The sequence below is a fragment of the Sycon ciliatum genome, chromosome 1 (assembly GCF_964019385.1).
Source record: "Sycon ciliatum chromosome 1, ocSycCili1.1, whole genome shotgun sequence".
In the NCBI taxonomy this organism is placed as follows: domain Eukaryota; kingdom Metazoa; phylum Porifera; class Calcarea; order Leucosolenida; family Sycettidae; genus Sycon; species Sycon ciliatum.
Window position 1 is genome coordinate 91,382,325 of NC_088643.1, and position 9,227 is coordinate 91,391,551.

General features: G+C 46.3%; 1 protein-coding gene across 1 annotated transcript in view; it reads right to left on the reverse strand.

Moving 5' to 3' along the window:
• Window positions 1–364: 364 nt before the first annotated feature.
• Window positions 365–9,227, reverse strand: part of LOC135806440 (transmembrane 9 superfamily member 4-like) — a 16,170-nt gene continuing 7,307 nt past the window's right edge. The window contains exons 7-21 of the mRNA XM_065320625.1: window positions 8,946–9,085; window positions 8,639–8,676; window positions 8,342–8,401; window positions 8,122–8,173; window positions 7,638–7,714; window positions 7,218–7,350; window positions 6,569–6,650; window positions 6,202–6,277; window positions 5,164–5,247; window positions 4,691–4,786; window positions 3,553–3,632; window positions 3,220–3,283; window positions 2,699–2,818; window positions 2,116–2,205; window positions 365–1,713 (exon numbers count right to left, since the gene is read on the reverse strand). Of these exons, the coding sequence (XP_065176697.1) occupies window positions 1,564–1,713; window positions 2,116–2,205; window positions 2,699–2,818; window positions 3,220–3,283; window positions 3,553–3,632; window positions 4,691–4,786; window positions 5,164–5,247; window positions 6,202–6,277; window positions 6,569–6,650; window positions 7,218–7,350; window positions 7,638–7,714; window positions 8,122–8,173; window positions 8,342–8,401; window positions 8,639–8,676; window positions 8,946–9,085 (1,342 nt within the window). The 3' untranslated portion in view covers window positions 365–1,563. The remainder of the gene's footprint in view (window positions 1,714–2,115; window positions 2,206–2,698; window positions 2,819–3,219; window positions 3,284–3,552; window positions 3,633–4,690; window positions 4,787–5,163; window positions 5,248–6,201; window positions 6,278–6,568; window positions 6,651–7,217; window positions 7,351–7,637; window positions 7,715–8,121; window positions 8,174–8,341; window positions 8,402–8,638; window positions 8,677–8,945; window positions 9,086–9,227) is intronic.

A 9,227-nucleotide genomic window follows, 5' to 3' on the forward strand; every position in this document is an offset into this window, starting at 1 on the left:
AGTTTGAAAGGCGTCGAAATTTGTCGTCCTACAGGACAGTGCACATGTTGTTGTTACCATACAGTGCACATGTATAGACTTGGGCTGTAGACTATTTACTGACCAGGCTAAAGCTAGTAAACACTTCCCGTGGAGATACGTTAACGGTAATACCGGCACTGACAGGATTCCACGTTGAGGCTAGGAGCTGGTGCGGACCCTGGCAATCATGGAGACTGGGTTTGCTTTACCAAGCCAAAGAATGCATTCTGTGAAGGAACAGACAACTAGTACTTCCTGCAACAGGACAAGACCATAGCCACATACACACACGCACACACACACACGGCACACACCACAATGTGATGACCCAAAGCCAAAGGCGTTAAATCAATGTGAAAGTATGATAAAATCATAGGCAGAGTGCAAATACAGTGCACATGTACACAAGTACTAGTACATGTATTGTAATGAGCACAAAGAAAAACTAAGCGCATAGCCAGCCTATATCAAAAAGAATAGCAGGACGTGTAGTTATCATTATTTCCAATTCGATACAGAAATGAAATCATGAGAAATGAATGTTGCTCTACTGCCGGGGCAAAAGACAAACATAGAGGACCTACACATACACATTGCGCATCACGCATGGCGTGACCAAGAGACACAGGTGTACACGGGACAGCAGTGAGATATCCATACGCCCAAAGTGAAATAATTATGACAGTCCAAGCCGAGATCAGCCGCTGGCAAGAACCGCAGGAAAGGAGCCATTTGTAAGTATGTAAAGAGTATACGCACAGCTAAAATGCTGAAGAGGAATGCCTGTAGACACCCTAGCATCAGGCTAGCCCAGAAAAAGACAACACAAGACGACATTGAGATTAACTTGGCAGGAAGAAGCAAGAGATCAGCCGTACCAACGGCAGCATAGGCTATGTCAATATAGGATTAAATTGCGGATACCAAAATATGCATTAGCAAGTAACACGGGGAACACCACAAACTGTACAATACGCTCGGACCTGCCATACAAACCATGCCTGCTTGGTAGGTGGTAGTACTTATTACCAACAGCACTAACAATGCACACGCACACACGAACTCACACACACACACACATACACACACACACATGCGTGCACACACACGCATACGCACACACATTGACAGATACGCTGTCTCCACATTCAAATCTCCTGCACACGCACCCACCCACCTGCGTGCAATAGCACACCCCATGTGCATTATTATGTTCATGCGTGACTCAAGCAAAGGAAAAAATCCGGGGGGAAAGTAGAGTGAATGCTGTCACATGCTGGTCAAGAAGTCTTGACAGGTGCACTGCACCCGTTCAAGACAGCCACACCAATATGGGGTTCAGTAGACTGGGATAGAGTGTCAAACATGAACTATGGCAACACACAGAGCAGCAGTTACACGATATACACGTACACATTTGCATACCAGAATGCAGCGGCTGACTACTGCATCTATCTGCACAATGTGCCTGCCTGTAAGCACCAAAATGCAGTATAGACAGTATGAACAGTGGGAGCAGCCGTGACGGCAACGGTGATGCTCCTAATCGATCTTGACGGCACCATAGATGCTGGAGACGAACCAGTACGTTGCGTAGAAACCTATACTACCGGTGAGCAGACCATATGTGCTGCACATCAATATGCTGTACGTGAAGTAGAGCAGTGTTGGCACAAAGCCTGCAATTGACAGCTGTTGAATACAACATACACACATACACACACACACACACACACACACACACACACACACACACACACACACACACACACACACAAGCGGTGACACAAGATAGATTAATGAACAGCACACATGTCAGATGGATGTGTACATGTATGTCTGTACGGGGATGTTACAGCCGGCAGTGACTGGACTGGGCCATGGGGTAAGTCCCCCCCCCCCCCCCCCACCACCACAATCGGGCGATACTACAGTCAGTAGTGACTGGATTGGGCAGTGGGATAAGATGACCACCGCATGTACAGAAACAGAGTTGCAAAAGGCACAAAACGGGGGGGGGGGGGGGGTACTAGTATGCCTTTTGCGGCTTTCCCACTCACAATACAAAGCTAGAGGGGTATTTATCAGTCTTACCTTGGACGAGAAGTAGAAGACAGAATAGAGGAAGACGTAGAGTGAACTGCTGCTTGACAGCATCCAAGACCTCCACCACCAATGGTAGTTCTACACAAATACACACCACAATTGCAAGTACACAAGCAAAGCATAAGCAAGCGGAACCAAGCAAGCAAGCACCCTACATGTACAGTTGCGCTCACTGAAATCCGACCAAAAGTGCAAAGCTGACGCCCTGGACCAGTTCCGATTACATCATTGTGTGCGTACATGTGTACGTCCAGCTGCATTCATTCCACTTCCAGGGCGTCAAGGGCCGTGGAAGCTGAGGGCGCCAGCTTTGCACGTTGGGTCGGATTTCAGTGAGCGCAACTGTATGTGTTTCTTGGTTGCCTGGCAATCATGAATGAACGTGAAGACTGGAGTTGCAAACAATTGTCACCTCTCACACCTTCGTGTGTTACAATTGCAAGTATTTTACAGTTACAAACATAACTAAAGTGAGTGAAGCAACATCGAGCAAGAGCAAGAGAGCAAGAGAGCAAGAGAGAGAGAGAGAGAGAGAGAGAGAGAGCGAGAGCGAGAGAAAGAGAGCACTCACCTCCCCACAAAGCATGAAGTAGACTATGACGATAGTGATCTCAGAGCAGACAATCACCAAGATCAGGAAGACCAGGAACAAGAAGCCAAACATGTAGTAGAAGCGGTTCTCCCAGATTGCCTGTGCCAAAGAGACAACAAAGTGTGTGCAAATCGTATCAAAAAGGAGGCTAAACATGAATACGAATGGCAGCATGAAAGGATTACCGATATTGCGCCTTGTCAAACTCTGACTATAATATATGATCCGATAAGTGATTACTTTGGTGGACAGTTAGTCATGACATGTAATATTTTGGCCTTCCTCTTTTTCAACGGAAATAAGGCAACTCTAAAATGGGCAGCATATGAATGCACACAGTAACGAGTAAAATGCCCCGGCGGACGCAGGTGATAGCAGACAACAAGCAGCTGAGCCAGCGACTGCAAGAGAGCCAGCTGAGCCAGCTAAAACCAGCACATGTAAGAGAGACAAGCTGGGTAGTCTACCAAAAGCCTTCCAGAATCCATGGAAGCACTTACCGTCAGGATGAAGAACAGCTCAATGAAAACAGCACAGAAGGGAAGAATGCCAGCGAGCAACACACTGCACATGCAAGAACACACAAGCACACCCACAACATTTACTACAAACACAAAGGAACAATACAGGTTTGTGTACAGCCAGGCGCATTGCATCGTGCAAAGTGACGTGTGAATTCTGAAAACGAGCAGTGGCAGAGGCCTATGTGGAGTTGCACACTCTGGGGAGTTCAGTACTCTTGCTACAAGTGAGATAATCAGCTGGAAGCCCGCCAAAAAAGAACATGCTACTGTACATTGATCTAATTCACTTTCTTGAATACGTTGCCTTACCTGACTTCTCTGCCCATGTACCAGACCTGTTCGGGTACTTGGCGTGGAATTTGATTGGTACGGACAGGATGATCATATGGCTACAGAGACAGAACGGCGACAAGACAATATTGATGAAGCAGGATTCAAATACCGTAAAGTACCGTTGATCCGCCCCCACGCCATGTCGCTTCCCAGCTGGGTTTTCGGCAGGGGGCGGGAATTAGATCAAGGCTGTCAAGTGCAGTACGATGTACAACAACGTAGAAGTTCAGACTCGATGCGCTGGATTGTGCACATTTTGATCCTGGATTGGCAAGTATTGTGTACAGCAGTGCATGCGTCGGTTCAACATCGTATTTCGTTGTATACGCCGAAGTCGCTTCACAAGGAGAAAATCGACAGGGGGCGGGAATTAGAGAGGGGGCGGATCAACGGTACTTTACGGTATTCTAAAATCATTAATGTGGTTGCTTTGTACAGAAGGGCATTGTATGGATTCCCATGCACACAAAGTGAAACATGATCTACAACTACCGACATACATGTATCATGCTACAACTGAATAGGAGTACATGTACTAGTACCGTAAAATCCCGCCAGAGCGCCCCGTCTCAACCATCCGCCCCTCCCTGACTTCTTGTCAGGGAAGTGATTGATTGTATCCTCGTATGACTCTGTGATGCCGTACTGTACTGCAGACGGGTGCTCGACCCTGTTGGAAATGTACGCAACAGTGCCCACCCTCTTGACCAGGGATCGCACAAACCCTGAGTTTTGATGGGTCTGTACGACTCCTGGTTCTTGACCTATGGCCGGTGTACGAGATGCACGAACAGTTTTTGTAGGGTGAGTACTTTTTCATGTAGTACTGAATGCGGTAAGTAGGACTCACCCATCCGCCCCTCCCCACCTGGATCCTCTCGAAGGGTGGAGGAGGTAGGGGCGCTCTGGCGGGATTTTACGGTACTAGTACAGTACATGTATTCAAAGTTACATCAACACTAAGTACTAGCTTAGCTGGCATTAAAATAGGGCCAACAAAGAAAACTGCACTAAGCAGCCATCTCAGCTGCCCCACCCTCAAACCAGTCTGCACAGAACACATACGGTCTTCAAAGAACAACAGCAGGCAATGCACGGAGTCTGTAGGCCTCACCTGCTTGCGGAAGCCAAAGAAGAAGCCACCTACGACCAGGGGCATGGAGATGCAAAGCCAGACTGCCAGCAGAGCCAGCATGGTAGTGAAAGGTAACTACAAGACAATGACGTCAGCACGCACGCACACGCATGCACACACACCCAAAACACCAGCACACATGCTTCAGCCACCGTCATATTCATACCAGTTGCGAAAAAGATTTTGGTTATTGGAGTTAGAACAAATCCCCTCTGGGCCTATATCAGACTACCTACAAAGAAAACAGTTCACCTCGTCCTAGGCTCATAACAAGCAGGTCTCCTTTACGTATCTATGTAGTAGCAACCGCATCACCCTGGAAACAATGAAATCAAATGTTCTACATATACAGTTGCTGTCCACAGATTTGAGTATACACTCATATAGATGAGTAACGCATGCAGAGTGCTACACGCACTGGTAGACTGCTGCCATGCACTTAGGCAACTCACAGCAGCGGATGATTGCTTGGCCCAAAGGAACAAGTTGACCAGGAAACAGCACGCTCCGACCATACCAGGATAAAGCACGGCACACTGCAAGAATGGCAGCAGCAACAGCATCAACACGAACACATCAATGCACACAGCAACCGTGCACTGTATACTATAGCTGCACGTACCATACAGTTTGCAATTCAGTCAATCTATAAAAGTGCAAGCCAGTACCTCATCATGCATTTCCAAATCATAAATACAGGAACCTGAACGGGCCTCCAGCGTAAACTCCAATCACAATTACGAATGTACAAACTCTCCACAAATTCTCTAAAAATTCTCTAAGAACTCACCCAGCATTTTATACATACCGGTATACCCAATTATACACACTTGGCACTACACCCCCCCCCCCCCCCCCCCCAAGCCCATGGGTTATCCATGCAAAACAGTGAAACCTATTTAAAAACCATCTAAGCCTAAAAAGCTCAAAGACCTTCCTGAAAATCACCAAAAATTATGAAAAATAGTAGGGCTGAAACGATATGCAAAAACTGCTTAACGATAACACTTATAGCTTAACAATCGATATAACGATATAACGATATTCGCGCTCGCTGGGTCAGTGTACGCACTAACTCAACAGTAAATGTCTACCACCAGTGTACAATGTAGTAGTGGACATGTGCCATGCTAGTGCACAGCGCGGTTTGGACCCGGTACACACAGTAACACAGTGCACGCAGCACTCACAGCGCTGTTACTCGCGTTCTGGCACCTCACACACGTGCATCTACATAGTTCAGTAGTATTGTTATATCGTTAGTGACAGATAACGATAATCGATAATTTCCTTAGCGATTAGCAAACGGTTAATCGATCATATCGTTTCAGCCCTAAAAAATAGTATGCCATGCCACTAGTAATTGAAATGCACAGTAACAAACACACATGTACTTCAAGTACATCCTAAGTATTTGTGAGGTACAAGTACTCAAAGTAAGGACACAATCACGCATCGACGAAGCGTGGATAGCTTGAATCTGGACTTACCAAGACACCAGTGTCCTTCCAGTTGTCACCCTTCAGTGTACGGTACAGACGCCCAGCCATGTAGCCACCAAACATTCTACAAGAAGAAAAAACAATTACATAGGAATGGAGAGGCTTGTACCAAGGCTCCTAACCTCATCAAGTACATCTGATCATGGCCCAGCCAATATTACCAGGGAGTTCCTGGTCAACAGGTGTATCTGGACGAGAACAAATCATTCTAACACTGCGGACAGGTGTAAGTCCGAATCAGCTGCTACGATAATAGGGGTTTGTCGGCACACACACATGTGCACCTACACACGCATGCATGTTCACGAGCGTGTGTGTGTGTGTGCGTGTCATACCCAGACAGCTAGCTACGTACCCCATGAAAGCAAATAGGAAGATGGCTGCGGACATGAGAGCACCGCGACTAGCCGGTGACAGCATTCCCATTAGAGCCAGCACTGGAAATACACAAACACAGGCAAACATGTACAACACCCGCACAGACATACCAACAGGCAGCAGAGCAGTTCAATATGGATTCATGACCACTGAGCACTTCGAAGCAGTAGAAAACAAACAGGAGTCATACTGTAGCATGCTAAAGGCTATAACGAAGAAAAGACAAAACCCTCTGAGTACTTGAAAGATGTAGAACCACTCATCTGACAACACATGCAAAGTACACACTAGACTTCTGAACCCCTTTCGACTCACACAAAAGCAATAATCTTCAAGTGAGACACATTTTCGCTCGTATTTCTGACAAACATTCACTGATTTTACAAATGAGCCAGCGTTGGAAAAGCAGAAAAAAGCAGTGAGTTTCTCTCCGACTTCCACGCTCACAATGGCAGTGGCGTACCCCCTAAAGGACCATCAAATATATTGTTTGCTAGTGCTAGTGTTTACCCATCAATCAATGTTGATATCGTGAGTTCCTATGTCTACGACTAAGGGTTAGAAAGCAAGCAAGCAGCCAGGCACCCACAACCATCCATGTATGCACTTTGACTAGTAGCACTCACCCAGAGTGATGACAAACATAGCCAGAAGCTGCACGCCAGTGCTGATGAAAGCAGATAGGATCTTGATGTTGACTGGTGGACGGAATATATCACCATGTACAAGTTTCCAACCAGTCTCCTCAATTGCATCATCCTGTCAGCGAGGAAATAAGAAGCAGCCAAGAAGAAAAATACAAAATAACAGAGAGTGAGAGAGAGGAGTCACACAAAATTCCAGATGGAGCAGAATAAGTCCTGGATATACTCATAGATAACTGAGCCAAACATTGCATGTCAAACATGTCGTGGCCAAACAACTAACACACTCAAGCAACTCAATAAGGTAAGTGCCAAGCCTGGAACTATTTAGGATACTAGCAGTTAAGCGACAACGATACAATCACGTGTGACCTTTTCCAGTACTATGACCAACATCCTTACAATATCTTCCTCGTCAAGTTTGTTGTAGCGTGCAATATCACGACGCAGAGTACGGACCAAGATAATAGCGACGATTCCTGAATAGACAGAGAGGATAATGTTTTCAAAGATGCATGCGTGTGTCAATGAATGTCATCATAGCGTGACAATATAGCAGAAATGAAATTTTCAAGAAAACTCGGTAATGCACCTATTCGAACCTTTCAGGCAAAACTTTTTTAGCCCGTTTCATTCATTATTGAGGAGGCCTGTGTCCTTGTGCCACAAGTACTACAGCTCTGGTCAGTGAAGTACTCGTACAGATGGCCACTGCTGCATCTCAGGTGGCCCACGTCCAGAAGTCCTCGATTCCCTTCAGCTGTGCAACCATGTATAGTTCACACGTCCACCATGCAGCTCATGGCAACGCAGCTCTTGAGCAAGTGGCTAGATTTCCATAGCCAGCACACACAGTACCAAGAATACACATGAAGCTCAAACTCACCAGACAAGAAAAGCACAATAGTCAAGGAGTTGATGATGGAGAACCAGTGAACCTGTCAACACCCACACGCAAGCACAGCAACACATAGCACATCACACACAAAGTGGTGTTTTTACTCACATAGACATCAAAGGCTAAGAGCACGTAGACAACAAAGCCAGACTCTAATGGGTGGTACATTCGAGAGAAGTATATCAAGTCAGCTTGATGCCAGCCATACCTGTCCATCCTTCAACTCCAAGTACGTATCCCAACGCGATGCCCACTCAAGGGTACTTGGCTACAGCAGTTGCACGAAAAGAAACAGGGACAGTAAGCAAAAGTTAGCTACAAAGTGACAAAACAAATCACAGAGAAAGATGACTGCACAGCACACAGCACACAGCAACCAGAACAGGCACGGAAACAGGAAACACATTGGCAGTCATCCTAAAACACAAGTGGAAAAGGAAAGAGAACATCATGAAATCGATGCCACAGACATGAACAAGACGAGATATCAACATTCATAGCTTACCGCCCACATAACACTGTATGAGTAGACAATCTTGTTCTCTGCACAACACACATACAGACACAGATAGGCAAATGAAGGCAAGTATGCAAGAAAATCCCCAGATTTCTCTCTCTCTCTCTCTCTCTCTCTCTCTCTCTCTCTCTCTCTCTCTCTCTCTCTCTCTCTCTCTCTCTCTCTCTCTCTCTCTCTCTCTCTCTCTCCCTCTCTCCCCCACACACAGCAGCAGCAACACGCTGAAAACTACGGCAAATACGGCTAGAAGACAAACATCACTACATGATAGTGTGGACCAGCTCCATGGACCTACCCTTGCCAGCCACAACGGGTTGTGGTTTGATTTCCTTGATATTAGTGGTCTTGAAAGTACACTGTGTCTTCTCAATACTAAGCTGTCCGTTACCAACACTGAGTGGTTGAACTTCAAAGCCAACAATGCGATAACGTTTCCTAAAATTAACACACACACATTCAAACACACACACACACACACACACACACACACGCACACACACACGCACACACACACACACGCACACACACACGCACACACACACACACACACACACACACACACACACACATATATGAA